Genomic DNA, 17185 nt, shown 5'->3' on the forward strand with positions numbered 1-17185 from the left:
AAAGAGTGTCAAAGCCTTAGGGCAGTTTTAGCCAATTAAAGATCAACTTCAGCTATTTAAAGCTTAATACTGCCTTAAGGCTTTTGGGACATTCTGAGAAGCAACCCCTGAGTGTCTTAGTTCAAAACAAATTTTATTCACATAAGTTTTGAAATGCTAGATTGGAACTGGAAAAGGTATAGTTCAGTAGTTCCAATCCCTGTAATTAGTATCACCTATTGAGAAGGGAAGATTTCCATGAGGTCCTTTATAAACATGCTAATGACTGACCTGCTGGCAAACACAGTAGTAAGTCCTTATCTATGGAATATTTTCAGCAGGATGAACCAGGTTTGACTACATTGCTTAATGTAAATAAACCTGGGATTTATGAATTTATGGGGCACAGCTTGCTGGAAAATATCATGTGAGCTATGTAATTAATGGGGTATAAAAAGCAGATGTTCCATAACCAAAATGGCTTCTTTTTTGTTCGGACAGTGCACTTCATTGCTTATATCTTTCATGTTCGGTATGGACCAACATGCATCCTTACACAGGAAAAGAAGGATATTTACCTCACGGTTTCAGAACTCTCCAAGGACAGACTGCTTGCCTCATATTTTGCTTTTGTCTCTATCCTTCGAGTCATTATTTATTTTGGGTACTAGGTAAGAGCCACAGTTCCTGTTGAACCTGATTTGGCAATCTAACTCTCTGTGTTCTCTCACCTGGTTCCCATTTTGGGAGATTCAGTAAGTGTGGAGGGAGATTCAGGCATCTGTATATTTAAAATCTTCCATGATATATAGCCATGATTGAGAATCACTTTTTTTTTTTTTTTTTAAAGATTTTATTTGTCAGAGAGAGCATGAGTGCACACACAAGCAGGGAGCAGAGGCAGAGGGAGAAGCAGGCTCCCCGCTGAGCAGGGAGCCCGATGCGGGGCTCGATCCCAGGACCCTGGGATCATGACCTGAGCCGAAGGCAGATGCTTAACTGACTGAGCCACCCATGTGTCCCTTGAGAACCACTCTTGAGAATCTGTGTAGTCCTTGGTAACAGCCAGTAATTATAATAGGTGCCACTTATGGAATACCACATATTTTATAGCTTCTTTTTAAATTTTTATAAAAATTCTAGAAGGTAGGTGTTACCTCAGTTAGCAGAAAAGAAAACTAAGAGAAGTTACTTTCATACAGTTAAACAGCTAATAATTTGCAGAGGTAATATCAAACTACTGTTCAAAATTCTATTTAAAGTTGCCAGTGATTGCAACCATGTCTTAAAGTTGTTGAAACTAAGGAAACTGCCATTTTGATGGGAGTAAGAAGTTTCTTTAGTGCATTATTTTTCAAAATGCAGGTTAGTGAAATCAATAGGCTGGTTATGACTAGTGTTGAAAGAAAATGCAATAGAACATATGCATGCCAGACTGTCACATGCAATAAGGGTAAATATTGATGGTACAACTTTTGTTTCAAATAGGTACAGGTGTGTAGGTATATATCCATCCATCCATCCATCCACACACACACACATAGTATATGCATGTGTATGTATTATCGGGTAAAATATTTGTTCCAGATAGGTATTTTTTTCCTGTAGGGATTCTAGTTGGCTGTTCAGAGAGGAATTAAAGGAAAAAGTGATCACTAAGGGCTGGAGAAATGGAATCATTTCAGTTATAATTCTCCAAGAGTTGTGAAATTTAAGGAAGTACATTAATGCTTTTCTCTGTGACCCTATTTAATGAATACTTACTGTAGCCAGGCACTGCTTCCTACACCTTACATATATTGGTTCATATATTCCTTACAGTATCCCTAGGAGGGTAGGTACTGTTATCTTGGTTTTACAGGTGAGGACACTGAGGCCTGGATTGGTTAAGTCACTGTCCCAAGATTGGAATCAAGCCTAAGCAGTTTGGGTTTAGGTTCCTGCTCCTAACTGCCACTCCGTGCTGCCTTATTGCGCATGGAATGTATGCAACTGTTTAAGGAAACAAAGCCTTATCTCTTCTTGAAATAGACGAAGCCATGATGGCAAACCATTGACTTCTTAGTAAAGAACAAACACATGCCTACAAAGTTCATTTAAAATTAATTGGAGCATTTTTTTTATAGGTATAATTAGCGATTTAGTTTTGAAGTTCACTGGCTATTTTAAGAGTTGAATTTGTCTTTGGGAAAAAATGCAGTCTTTTCTTTCAGCCAGCCATTCAGCGCATGGAGCCATAACCCCGATGGCAGCTCTCCAAGCTGTAGGCATAGTGCCGAGGGGAGAGGCAGCCCGCAGCCTCTATGATGAACCAGCTTTTCACACTCAGACCTACCGCACCATAGCAAATGTCACAGATGCGAGATGGGAGATGGGGTGATAGAAATAGGCAGAGCCCATGACGGTACTGCCTGGTGCCACAGCGAGAGGAAACTCTGCAAGCTTGCCTCCAAGCAACCGTCCTCAGCAAGTGGAATCCCCTTCTGATTTCCCAAATCAGAAGTTCCTGAATTGAGGCAGTCACGGCATTCACTACTCTGAATGAGACACGGGGCTAGTTTTCAGGAGGCAGGAGAACAAATTAAAGGTGTAGATACAGATGGAAAATGAGGAAATTGGGACACACTAGTGAATTATGTAGGTGGTTTTCCTTTCTCTAACCATAATATTCTCACCTATTATGGGAAGAATAGGCATGATATGCACATACAAAACTGCCTTCAGGGAACGATAGCTAGTGTTTGTTGGGCTCCCTGCTTACTTGCTTGGCTGAGGACATACTCTGAATTTGGGAGCGATTTGAAGGTAGGGCGTCATGGGCAGGCTTGCTAAATCCACACACATACACTCTAGGAAGGCACAGGAAAGCAGGCTGTTTCCATACCAGCAGAAGCCTATTTCATTTGCCAAATGGTTTAGTTTCCTGCTTGCCAGAAGTGCCTTGGGCATTTATTAAAAATTTAGGAGATCCTAAATTGTTTAGGAGATACTACACATCGTATTTTTCATGTATATGTAACTAAATCTGGAGATTTAGTTTTGGGATTTACTAGTAAATCATGGCCAGCTTATATGCCTGAACATGCCATAAAGTTTCTAGAAAGGAGATGATGAAAGTCCTTATAATCTTTTTAAAAAGTTAAGTGGCCTTTTATCCATAACATCTTAACTTCAGGTGATATATTGATTTTGGGGCAATTTAAGATGTGTGGTTTTTTTTTAGGAATATAAATCTCATTTATTTCTAATAAAAATGCAGAAGATGAATTAGATAGCCAAGCAGCATGTAACTTGCAGATTATTTTAAAAGAAAATAACTTTTATAGGAAACATAAGGATAAAATGAGCAATTTGGGGAAAGATAACATAGGACAGTAATTTCCAAATGGGTTTATTAAATGATAGCCAAGGATTTGCCCTTTATGTGCTTTTCCCTGTGAGAATTCAGGACTCCTGATGTTCTACTTGAGTCTAGGGACCATTCTTCATTCCTGTCAGACAGTACAAAGAGTCAGGAACCCTCTATCTTGGCAATATGAATTCTCCTTTGCAACCAAAAGGCAGAGGGAGAATTGTCCCCAGGTCTGATAAGTGGAATTCTTTGCCCCCTCTGTCTGAATGCTTATCTTGTTATCTCCAGGCCTGTGGCTGTCACCCTGTTCTTGCCAGTTTCTCTCTCAGGACCTAGAGTTCTGCCCCAGGATAAGCAAGGGGACCTTGCTCCCTGCCTCTGGACTGTTCACTGGTGGATTCCTCCTGACTGGGGTCTGTTGGAATAGAAAGCCTCTCTATTGTGTACCTCCCTGATGCTGGCAACTGATGATTTTCAAAGGCCAGGCATCTGAAGCAGCATTTTCTGTTAGCCAGACAGGATTCTTTATTTTGTGTACCTCATTTTGCTCCATGGCAAGAGTGGATGTGGGCCTGTTGGTGTTTTGCTTTCATTTCGGCATGTGTTTTGAGATAATTAATGACTTTAGTCTTGAATACTGCACATACACTCTAGGAGCGTGTGTGTGTGTGTGTGTGTGTGTTTTCTGACTGCAGTCTCTTTTGCTTGTCATTTAGCAGTGTGACTCCTAACAACTGTATTTCCAGTGCTTACCATGTGGAAATCCAGATTCAGAATCGGGAAAGAAGATGTAGAAGTATCCACTGGATATTTGATTGACTATTTTAGAAATGGTCTCTAATTTTTTCAAGCTTATGCCTGTTTTATTTCTCTCCCTCCATAAAATTTTCCCCACAGTATCTTTTCCAACATGAACAGATTAGCTAATTGATCAGAAGATACATATATTTTTTTCTTGGCTTCTGAAAATATGAATTTATAGAATCTGTTTCATTTATCTTATGGTTGTTCTGGGGATAATATGGTTTCACTTCTTCCCTCCTATTATACATTTGAAAAGCTTAAGGTTGAAATATCATTTCTATAAAGTTGGTATAATTCATACTAGAAAGATTAGTTGACTTCTAAAAATCAAATATCAGAATTCAAACACAATCATTTTAGCCATTTTAATGCCTTCAAATGTGAAATGTTTACTAGTTGGTTAGATGAAGCAGATTCCCCCAGTATAGTTATTCTCAGGAGAGAAGCATCCTTGTTAAACTGAAAAAGCACATTTTCATTAAATGCAAACACTAGGTGAGGGAAGTACCAGTTGATGGGAAAGGCATTTGATAAATTGGGGTGCATTTAAGATGTGTTATATGCACTAAAGCCCCAGATCCATTTTGCCATGTGACTTTCAACAATTAATGTGACAGATGGCCTCAAACAGCCTTGGAATCCTGATGTTTTGTGTCAAGCTTCAGAGGCTTGGCAGTTGCTCTAGAAGGTTGAGGTGTCAACCTGTCCACCAGCTGTTTGCACTTTGGTTCTAGAATTGAGGGGAGGAAATGGCCATGGCTATAAGAGCAGCTCTCCTCCCTGCCTTGATGGGGAAGCATCTTGATTGGAATCTTTAAGTTCAAAACACACTTTGGAAAGACTCATATGTAGGCTTGAAATAGAAAGCCCTATCAGGCCATTCTACATGGCATCGAAGCCATTGACAGCAGGAGTAGTTACCATGTTCTTTTGTAGTATATGGAAATATATATAATAGAAAAATCAAAGGTTCATAAAAATTGAAAGAATGTGCATTGATCACTTTTGTATTCATCACTGAGATTTGACTTTTTTTTTTTTTTTTTTAAGTAGGCTTCATGCCCAGCATGGAACCCACTGTGGGTCTTGAACTCACAACGCTGAGATCAAGACCTGAGCTGAGACCAAAAGTCAGATGCTTAACTGACTGAGCTACCCAGGTGCCCCAAGATTTGACAGTTTTTAACTTTTTGGTGTCATGTGTCTATGCTTTATCTGAATTGGTAGTTGTCAACTGGGGATGATTTTGATCCCCCCATCCCTTCCTCCTCCTGAGACATTTGGCAATATGTGGGACACTTTAAGTTGTTACAACTCAGGGTGCTACTGACATTTAGTGGGTTGAGGCCAGAGATGCTGTTAAACATTGTACAATGCACAGGACAGCCTGTCACAATAAAGAATCCATCCCCAAAATGTCGATAGGGCTATGATTGAAAACTAAGGTAGGGGTGTGTGTGTGTATGTGCGCGCATATGCGCATGTGTGTGTTTTTTCGCTAAACAAATTGACAGTGAGTTGCAGACATAATGATAACTTTACTTCTAAATAACGTGAAAAGGCCATCTTATTTAAACAAGAAGAACTGAAGAGGAGAGTCTTCAGAGAGGGAAGAAACAAAGGGAAAAAGTGCTAGAAAATTAGATACCAGGGAAGGGAAGATTCTAAGGTATAAGAAAGGTGAAATCTGTGGAAAAACCTGATTGAGTTGTTGGTCACATCTGGGTCCTTGGCAGAAATGATCTGTATGGTTGTTCCAATCGCCACATCCTCAGGAACCTCCACAAAATAAAAGCCCGGCTCAAATATGGGGGGCTCATCCACATCTTCCACACTGATGTGCACTGTTGTTGTGTCCTGAAATGGGCCTAGGTTCAGAAAACGCATCTCTAGGTGAGGATTGGCTCCTTCCACTTTTAAGGTGTAACTTTTCTTGCTTTCAAAACTCAGGGGCTGAAAAGTAATGACAGGAAAATTGATTAGCAATGAGCGTATATGTCAAGGTTTTAAAGGCTAGGGGGTACACTTCCAACTTCATTAAAATGGTGGAAAAGAGGCAAAGGGAAAAGCAAGGAGAATTTTTCCTTTGTTCGTAGTTCTTGGTCTTAAGGTCATTTTCAACAAATGGGGTAAAGAAAGTAAGGAAGATCTGGACACTTCAGAGAGGGTGAAGGCAGCCAGTGTACTGATCAGGGAATCCACTGTTACTCTGGGCAGGCTGTACTTTAACCTGCCTACTCTTCAATCAACCTGGTCCCCTTATCTTTAAAGCTGCTTGTTTATCTGAAAAAATGTCATGAGAACTAGGCGTTTCAGAATATCCATATAACTGAGGCCTTGTCTTTTCCATTTTCTTCTTTTAAAAAAATTTTTTTAGATTTTGTTTATTCATTTGAGGGAGAGAGAGAGAGACAGAGAAGCAGGGGGAGAGGCAGAAGCCGACTCCCCACTGAGCTGGGATCCGACATGGGGCTCGATCCCAGGACCTGGAAATCATGACCTAAGCCGAAGGCAGATGCTTAACCATCTGAGCCACCTAGGCACCCCCACAAAAATTCTTCAGTACAAAGGCAATAGTCATTTTTTTTTTTTAAGAAACTACCATAAGCACCTTACAAGGGTTCTCAGAGTACTGTGTCAGATCAATGTTTGTGTAAAGTTTACCATAGATGCTGTCCTTTAAAAATCTCTTTTAAAGACCTAATCCAATGCCTCATTTTGTAGTTGAAGAGACTGAGACAGAAGGCTTGGAATACTGGGTGAAGCAGACATGGTTACATAGTGTTAAAGTAGAAATGCTCATCTAGATTTTTAAATTCTTCATTCAGAGGTCATCTACAAATCTTTAACTTTTTCTAGTAAAATTCCGTGTCATACATAAAATTTTGTGGTTGCTCCTTTTTTTTTAAATCTATTCCTACCTTAAAAATGTTTTATGCCAAAATAAATACAACATTTTAGGGTAGAAAGTGAACTTGAATGTATCTCTTAAGAACAATCCATTTATTTTTTTAAGCTGACAAAATGTCTAAGTGTTTTGAGCAACAGTTACCTCAGAACATCATCAATAATAAAAAAAAATCATGGAAAGTTAGTCCTTTAAGATAATTATAGTGGATAGCAAAGCAGTTATTAAAGCTTAAAAGTCACATATCTACTTGGTAGTGAACTAAATATTCACTGTTGCTTTTTTTCATAAAATAAGCTGAATGTCAGCACATTTTATGTTAGAAAGAGGCATGTTTCCATTTAATAAACTGCTTTGCTTTTGAGAAAAACAGCAGTAGAAGTTGCTTTAACTAAATTAGGTATTTTCAAATCTAACAAAGTGTTTTGTGTTGTTGCTGTTTGGTTATTACTTGTTTTGCATGGTTAGACCCTACATTGTATTCCTTGTTTTGTGGAGTCAGCCATTCCCATTTAAACTAAGCAGCCATTTTACCAGCTTGACTGTCTCCCTAGTTTTTAGTCAAAAGGCAAGGTTTTAGGGACGCCTAGCTGGCTCAGACGGTAGAGCATGTGACTCTTAGTCTCAGGATTCTGAGTTTGAGCCCCACATTGGGTGTAGAGATTACTTACAAAAATAAATTAAAAAATAATTTTAAAAAGCAATTTTTATTAACAGGGAAGTCTGCCACTCAGATTATGATACTCTTGAAGGAATAGTTTTACCAATTTATTTTATTTATACTTACTCTCTAAATCTAGACATCCACTGTGTCCTGGTAAATTACATAATGTTTTCTTGAAATTTTTCCTTAAATATGGGTAACCCAAAGTGGGCACTGTTGTTTATGTTAGGTTTGAGCTAGGTAAAGTTTATTTTCCCCTTAATTTTAAGTCTTTTTTCTAATTTGGTGTAAATTTTGTATTTTTTTTTTAAATTAAGGTATAATTTACATTAAAATTCATCTTTTTTAGTATAAAGTTTTGAAAGTTTTGACAGATTATATAGTCATGTTTCCACCATGATAAGATATAGAACAGTTCTATCACTGCCATTACCCCTTGCCCTGTGTCCCTTTGTGGTCAGCCCCTCCCCACGGCAACCACTGATCTATGCTCTGCCCGATTATAAGAATGTCATATAAATGGAACCATTCAGTATATACTTTTACAAATCTGGTTTTTTACTTGGCATGATGCATTTGAAATTCATCCATGTTGCTTTGTGAATGAATAGTTTGTCCTTTTTTATTGCCAAGTACTATTTATTGTATGGGTGTACCACAGTTTATTTATCCATTCTCTACTAGAGATACAGTTGGGTTGTTTCCAGTTTCTGATGGTTATGAATAAAGCTACCATGAACATTTGCATACAGGTTTTTCTGTGACATAGATTTTTATTTAACTTGGGTAAAAACCTAGGAATGGGATTGCAGGATTGTATTGTTAAGTATATTTTTAACTTTATAAGAAACTTCCAAACCAATTTTTAAAGTGGTTATACCACTTTGCATTCCCACCGGGAATGTATGAAAGTTCTGGTTGTTTAACATCCTTGTCATTATTTGATTTCATCAGTTTTTCTGATTTTAGCTGTCCTAGTGGGTATGAAGTAGTATCTCATTGTGGTTTTGATTTGCATTTCCCTAATGCCAAATGATGTTTAACATTTTTATGTATCTTCTTGAAGAGTTGGTTACGTGTTCTATATTTGAGTCCTTTATCAGACATGTGTTTGCAAATATTTATTCCCAATCTGTGATTTGTTTTAACAGTGCTTTTGAAGAGAAGAAACTCTTAATTTTGGTGAAATCGTATTTATCACTTTCTTATTGGGATTTTGGTGTCATATCTAAGAAATCTTTGCCTAGTAACGGTCACAAAGATTTTCTTTCATGTTTTCTTCTAGAAATTTTATGGTTTTAGTTTATTACATTTAGGAAGGTAGATGATCCATTTTGAACTTACTTTTATAGTGAGGTATGAAGTGGTTTTTTCCACATATGGATATCCAGTTATTCCAACACTATCTGTTGGAGAGACTAAAACGAGTTTTTAATTAAAGTTTTTTTAAAAATAAGTTACCTAGTGATGATTACATTAAGATTATTGTCTCTCTCACTTAAATAATTGTATTATTTAAAATTGAAAGAAGACATTGTCCTTAATACTCTAAGCTTTGAGTTGCTCACAAATGAAATACGAGTTTAACTTTTCTCTCAGGAAAAGTTTTTGTACTTATTTTTTAAAATCAAAGAATTATTTCCATAGTCATAATAGTAAATCCAAGAATAGTAATCTCAAAACCTAAGTTCCAAATTCAAGAAATTTCCTAGAGTTAGAGCACATAATAATGAAGAGGCATTATAGCCTTGAAAATTGAGTCACAAAAATTGTGGCACAAAATAGTAATGCAGCTTTTTTAGGCAGGATTATTTATTCCTTCCTCTGTTCCCATAGCGCTTTTGTCATACTTACATTATGGTTCTTTTTTATTTTGTTTTACAAATGTTTCTTTGCTTGTTGGTCCCTTTCACAGACTCAAGGGCAAAGGCTATGAATTAGATTTTTATTTCCCAGTGCCTAGCAAGGGTCTAAAACCCGAAAGGCCGCAAAAAAAATGTTACATTGAGTAGCGCAAAAAAGCTTTTCAGTGCAAGTATTAACAAGTACTGGTTAGGTGATAATATATACAGATTTTATGTTACAGTATTTCAGTGATTTTAAGGTGTGCATCTTTTCATATTTTGACATTTTGGAAATAGGGTTGCTTCTCCAATTGATGGCATCTTACAATTGCTTTACACCCAATAGGAGACAGGATGCATGCATTTCAGTTGAGTTCTGCACATTGTGGATACTACATGTGTTGAACTTCACTGCCTTCTAAAATGTCTTTAGAAAGATTGTACTGTGATACGACATTGAAACAAGAATTGTTATATGGGCAGAATGGCATGGAAACAACAGCAGGGAGTAAATCTGGTATTAGTGAAGCACTTATGTCTGTGTCAACAAGAGCTTTTTCAAAAACTATAAACTAAGGCAGAAGAAGGCATTGTATCAATTAAATTGCAAGAGGTTTTTTTTTTCTTTTTTAAGGTAGTATCTAAAACCGTGATGTAATTTACATTTCATGGGCATCTTAGATTTGATGAACTATAGAAGTGTTGCTCTGTGGACTAAGAGGAAAATGGAGTCAAACCAGTTGCTTTTATTGTATGCTGGGAGATGGAAGACATGCTGAAGACTGGAATATGGCATAACGGCATGCTCATCTAGAGTAAAGAGCAATCTGCAAAATATGTATTTCAAGTTATCTTTCAAGTATTTGACTTAAGAGACTGAAAATCAATTGATTGATTACTTAAAAGCCAAAAAGACTCAAGGTACTGGGTAGTAATCAGTGTGGTTTTATGAAGACCCAATTCTATCAATTTAACTTAATTTTTCTTTTTGAAAAAGCATGTGCTTTTTAGACAAATAATAGGGCTTAGGGAAATAAATCAAAAACAGAACTTCTGTTTCAATTTTATACGACATTATTAATGACAAAGTAGAAGATGGGTGTGGATCAGGCATCTGAGTGAATGTTGTTCCAAAAGTACAGACTGAGCAGTCAATAGCCTCTAAAGTATTTATTATATTTGACTTGTCCATCTACCCAACTTATTGACCTCTTTTTTAATTCCATTTTCTGTCACCTCCTAAGTTCAGAAGAGAAATCCAGATGACCTTGCCCAAACTGATGTCTGTTTTGATTAAACAGGGATATAGTTTTAGTAATGACAATGAAAGACAGCGTTGTATCTTATGAGGTTTAATCTTTTCTCCACTTAAGGGAGCTGGAGAAAACAGCATGTCGAATTTCCTTTCAGATACAAAATTATAATGGTTAATATTTTAAAAAAAGGAATGGCTTGTAATAAGGTATAAGCTATATTCTAATAATCTGACATAAATTAATATTATTTAGCATTATCTTGTATATTAAGATACAGAATAACATTTAAAATATATTGAGAATCCCAAAAACTCTTTTTCTGATTGCTTAATTGTTTTAAAGAAAATTTTTGCATTAAAGAATCAGTAATTATCTGAAGCTTTGAGCATTTATCTTGTTTACAGTTAAGGCATACCACATAGTAGGGGAATGTTCTTAATCCTATGTCATATACCAAATTTGTATTATTATTTCTAGTCATCTTTTATACTTCTAACATGTTATTAACTCTAAAGGGATGAGAATAAAATAAAAAACTGTAATATTTAAATTATATTCAGATTTATTTGATGATTGTGAAGTTAGTATCAGCATTTTACACTGTTTTGAGGTCATTGGGTGCTGGTTGTAAAGATTTTGGGTTGGTGGAATGCTGAATATATCTGTTCTTTTGCTGTATTTGTATATTGCTTAAGTGAATACAGGACAAATATGTGAACTCTTCCCTTCTAAAGTAGTGTTAATTCAACTCTGTGGAACAGCATATAGTAAAGTTGTTATTAAACACATTAACTTGTGCCCCATTCTAAGTTATGACCGTTGCTTTCATCAAGGTCATTAATGGTCTCCATATTCCTGAAGTCTGCGGTCAGTTTTCAGTGTTCTTACATGAATTTCAGTAGCCTTTGTCTTTCCCTTCTCCTGGAGATGGTTTTTCATGCCTTCCAGAACACCACACTCCCTTGATTTTCTTCCTATTTCCCTGATCTCTCCTTAGTCTCCTTGCTTATCTTTGCTCTTCTCTCTGACCTCTTCATGTTGGGGTGCTGTGGGGCTCATGTCACTAGCATCTCCATCTATGCTCAAGCCCCTGGAATGTCATTTTCTTGTATTTGCTTTACGTACCATTTATATGCTTGTGATCCCCAAATTTGTATTTCTAGCTCAAAACTCTTCTCCAACTCCACACTCCTATAACCAGCAGCTACTACACATCTCTACTTGGGTAACATGTCCAGAACTTAATCCCAATATTTGCCGCCACCTGCCACCTTTTTTACCTGCAGACTCCCCCGTCTCAGAGGCAGCTCTGTTCTTGTTGCTCATTTGACTTCTGTCTTTCTTTCATGTCCTCATCCAGTCTGTTAGGAAATCCTCTTGACTCTACTTTCAAAATTTATCTGGGTTCTGTTTGCTTCTCACTGTCTCCATTCCTACTACCCTAGGCCAGGCTACCATCATCTACCTAGATTATTGCAGTAGTCTCTCAGCTGGTGTGCCTGTTCCCATCCTTGCTCCCCTTTTATGGTCTTTTCTCAACACAGCCGACAGAGTAATTATTTTATAATGAAAGTCCAGTTATGCCATGTATGTTTTATTTTTTATTTATTTTTTAAAGATTTATTTATTTATTTTATGGAGAGAGTGCAAGAGCATGAGTGGGGGGAGGGGCAGAGGGCGAGCGAAAGAAACAGACTCCCTGCTGAGTGTGGAGCCCAGTATGGGGCTTAATCTCACGACCTTGAGATCATGACCTGAGCCCACATCAAGAGCTCGACGCTTAACTGACTGAGCCAGCCAGGTGCCCCACATCATACGTGGTTTAAAGCCCTCCAGTTGTTCCCTGCTTTATTGAGAGGAAGAAGTACTTACAGCAGCCTATAGGGTCCTATGCAGTTTGGCTCCTTTGTTACTTTTCTGACTTTTTTCATCTATTGGTCTTCCCCTCCAACTCAGCCTTATCAAACCCTTTGCTGCTTTTGAAACAAACTAGGCAGAGACCCGTCTCTGGGCCTTGGCACCGGTTGTCCCTTTGCCTGGAACACTTTTCCGCAGTCACCATGCCCATTCCCTTGTCTCCAGGGCTGCATGTGCAGTTCTCACGGAAAGTCATTTGTAAAGCACCTCCTGGGGTTGTGCACTGTCAGCCTGCCCAGCTCTGTGCTGTGACTACCCACGTTAAATCTTTGTATAAATGTCACTTCTTTGTGAAGCCAATCCCAAGCACCCAGTTTAAAATTCGAAGTCATGTTGGCTTTTCTGATATCACTTTTGTTCTGTTTTACTCCTCCCCACCATAGCACTTACCACTTTCTAGTATATTACTTTGTTGGTTTACTTGGTATTTTGATTGTCTTCTTCCCTTTATTAGAATGTAGGCTCCATGAAGGCAGATATTTTTGGTTATTTTATTTACTCTGTATATTAAATGCCTAGAATAATACCTGGCACATAGGGAGAAGCTCAACAAATATTTGTTGAATAAATAATTTAAGATACCTTGGGTTTTTAGATGTATTTAAAATGGAGGAGAAAGAAGATTAAATCAATGAGTTTTTAAATTTCATCACATATATTTACTAGGATATTAAAACTTCAATTTTTTAAGGTTTTATCTTCCACCCCAATATAGCCATATGTGCTTTATGCTACAGAAAAACTTGATAGCTTACATTCAGAAAACTTGGTAATTTATGAAGCAAAGGAGTTGCAAGTGATAATACCACTCAGCAGCTATGTTTGACAAAGCTTTTCCAAGTCTAATTAGCATCTATGAGATCTTTTAGTAGCAATTAAAAAATCTCTGTGTGTTATTTATTGATTCATAAATAATATCATGGCTTGGTTTATTGTTATTTATGGTACAATAATAGTAAAAAATGAACATTATTCAACTGAAAATATTGATCAACTCATTAACATCATTAGTGAATTAAACTACAATAACTTTTTTTAGTGGTTAAGTAGTGAGCTAGGAGAAAGGAAGTATTTATAATATATTTTTATCATGACATGGTACCCTCTCTGTAAAATGATCACACAGCCAGTGTTTACATGTAAGCAAAAGGAGTAAGAGGTTTGTTTTTTTTTTTAAGAAGTGGAAAGAATGTTTATCAAAGGATTTGAAGCAATATGTATTAATAGCCCAACAGCCCTTACTAACATCTCATATATATTCAAAGCCTCCATTAACATGATTTGGAAAGAGGAGTTGGATTACCTTCTTCACAGTTATGATGCCAACTTGGAAATTGGGATCTGTGTTAATGTCAAAGGCATCTGCACCATCTCCATCCACAATGGTGTATTTCATCTCTGCATTGATTCCTTCGTCCAAGTCCTTGGCAAACACTCTGCCCACAGTGGAGCTAACTGGAGCTGATTCCAGCACACTCATCTGATAATGTTCTGTGAAGAAAGGTCAGAACATGCATTCTTGTAATCTGTTGCTATAAAAAATGCCTTGGCAGTATAATCATATCATATCAGGCATGCTGGAAAAGATGTCTTTCTCTTGCTTGGTTCAAGAATTAAAACTTGAGTTTTACAGAAGAAAAACTGAGATCCAAAGAGGCTGAGCCGACAGTAGGTCGTCTTAGCTTATACTGGATGTTTGATAAGGAGGGGCCAAAATAGCTTGACCTAATCCTAAGAATACGACAGAATAAAAACAAAAATATTTCTTATCTCAGTGAATCCACCTTCAGAGTGGAAGGAATTACCTTGCTTTCCAATCTTTCAGTCCCTCCTCATGAACTATCTCCCCAAATGTTAATTCCTTCTGAGAAAGAAAAAAACATTGTGATTGCAAAGTACATATTTATTCTGTTCAAACTTGAAATGCCCACATTTTCCTTTGTGGCCAAGCCAGTGTATGGAGTTTCCATCTCTGTGGCCACCTGCCCAAATTGAACGGCCATCAGTGATCTGTAAAGGAGGAATAGCCACAGAGAACAAGCTCCCGCCAGCTCCATGTGTCCATCAATGTGTCCTTGCACTTGGTTCTGCCCAGTGGAAATCTCTGTTGTTTCTTGTTCTCTTGTTCCAGAATAGAATATGCCAAAAGTTCTCACAAATGTAAGAATCTCAGGGTTGGTAATGTTCTCCTTCTCAGCTTCACAATTAAATTTAGGTCCTTTTCATCTCCACAGAGTTGTGTCTTCGCTCACTTACCTTCTCTGGGGCCCAACTTTTTGACATTCTTCATTATTTTGTCAGTCAAAATGTGACTGACTAAATAGCAAAGAAAATCACACAATCACATTTTCAATATGTTCATGGTCTCTTTTATTCTAATATGTATTGCAAGCTACAGGGAAGCCTGGGATGTGAGGGCTTGATTTGGGGAGGTTGACAGCACCCAACCAGCTCACAGCACCCTCCCTTGCACAGGAGGAGAAGAAATAATGCCTGTTCTTTGCAAATACGAGCCAGGAAATTGCTAATGTCTGTAGTCAGCTGGCAGGCACTTGGATTTCATGATCTCTTTCCATTCTCTTCCAAAATTGTTGATGGATTAGACTTTGCTATTGCAGAACTTTTAGGAAAAATAAACAAGTATTTTTCCCACACCAGGAAAGCTTTGTGTTCTGTGTTTAAAAAAGCATATACATAAAATTTCTACATGTGATGCATTATATTAGAAATAAATAGCCTGAGATCTTGATATTCCATTAAATTTGGTTCAGTTAAAGGTAACTAAGCTTGTTCAATATAAAATAGTAGGAGTGTCATTTTGCCAACATCCCATGATCAGTTATGGTAAGATTTATAACAAGGAAGGAAAATTGAATTTTTAAAATGAGTAATTAGAAGATTAGTAAGGCAGAGAGTTTATCCAAGGCAGGTTTATGGAATAGTGAGATCATTTAAACTTTGTTTTAGCAGACAGATGGGGAGATATTTAATGGTGAGATAAAGGCAATTTTTTAAAAGTCCAAAAATAATTACGGTTTTAGAGGAAGCAGAGATGATGCACAAAGAATACTTGCAGGCAGATTACTTTTATACATTTACATTTCATCTTCTCTGCAACACAGTCCTTGCTTCTGCTCTATGCTAGATTCCCCATTATCTTGAAAAAGTGGTAACTCGAAATGTTTGCTTTAGAATGGGTGTTAAGATGTTGGTTTGTGGGGCAGGACTAAAACTTACCTGGTTATCATTGTGTTGTGTTATGCTGTTGTAAAGTTGTCATGTTTGGGGTGATTTGACTTTCCTGCAGTTTGTCTAAATCCACATACTTACGAGCTCTGTAATAACTTGCTGCTTTTGCTCTTTCTGTCTTCATCAGAGATACTGTCGAGTGTCAAATTTAAAAAGCCGAATAGGGTAGTTCAAGGATATAGTCTATAATGTATGCAATGTGAGCCATTCATGAAGTGATAAAGATAGAACCCACACAAAGTAAGAAGCCAGTCCATATGGCATTTCACAAACTGTTCCATGATGCACTGTATTGTAGAACTGAACAGCTTAGTAGCCTACTTGGTTGCACCACTTGTGAAATACTTACCTAGTATTCTGCCTTTTTGTTTGATGAAATATCATGGGGTCTTTGTGTATACCAGTTGTATGAGAATATTTGAATTCCCTTCCTGTCTTTACGTAGATAAAAGAGATGACTCACTTGGTCTGGCTGACTCAGAAATTAGCTGTTCAGCTGATAATCTGGTTTGACTCTGTGTTTAGTTTCTTTTCTTTTTCTTTTTTTTTTAACCTGATTTTCCTGGTCAGGTCTTTCACGTGGAATTGTGTCTACTATTCTCATTTCTCCAACTGCTCCTTGTAGGCATCTGATTCTCAAATTCACTTCTCCATTCCTGGGCTCCATCCCACAGGTATAGCTCTGTATTTCCACCTTCCTTAAGGACATTCAGTCAGATTGTCCTGCTGTCACTTCATATTCAAATGTGAATTTGTCTTCCTCCTTCCCTGCCACTGGTTCCATTATGCATCCTCTATTTCTATCAGTACTACAATTCTATCCCTGTCACCCAGACTTAAAACATCATAGTCATCTTTGACTCCACCCTCTGTTGTGGTTCCTTCAGCCAAGAAATCAGGAGGCAGAAATCTATGTTTTCTTATTTGTCCCACTGCACTCTTTCTGCTGTTTCCTTAAGTGCTTATCAGTTCAAATCCCAACCATTCTAAAAGCCTCCCTGATGGATTCCCCAGCTTCTAGTCTCCACTCCTGCCAACACATCCTGTACATGGCTATCAGATTAGCTTTCCTTTAGGTTTCTGTCTTGCTCAGAAACTTTTCAGTGACTTCCTTTAGAAATAGAACACATTTAAAATATAGAAATATTTAGAAATATAACACATTTAAAATACTAAAGAGCAGGTCTCCATTTTTAGGGGGTCTTTGAACAT

General features: G+C 37.4%; 1 protein-coding gene across 7 annotated transcripts in view; it reads right to left on the reverse strand.

Moving 5' to 3' along the window:
* The window catches only part of CDH20 (cadherin 20), a 204283-nt gene that overhangs the window by 25456 nt on the left and 161642 nt on the right, over positions 1 to 17185 (reverse strand). For all 7 annotated transcript variants that reach the window (XM_064578800.1, XM_064578803.1, XM_064578799.1 and 4 more), the window contains 2 exons: positions 14028 to 14215; positions 5835 to 6088 (listed from right to left, as the gene is read on the reverse strand). In XM_064578800.1, coding sequence (XP_064434870.1) covers positions 5835 to 6088; positions 14028 to 14215 — 442 coding nt within the window. The remainder of the gene's footprint in view (positions 1 to 5834; positions 6089 to 14027; positions 14216 to 17185) is intronic.

Source organism: Mirounga angustirostris, unplaced genomic scaffold (assembly GCF_029215605.1).
Source record: "Mirounga angustirostris isolate CCGP_5_RB_7025 unplaced genomic scaffold, mMirAng1.0.hap1 SCAF_14, whole genome shotgun sequence".
Taxonomy (NCBI): Eukaryota; Metazoa; Chordata; class Mammalia; order Carnivora; family Phocidae; genus Mirounga; species Mirounga angustirostris.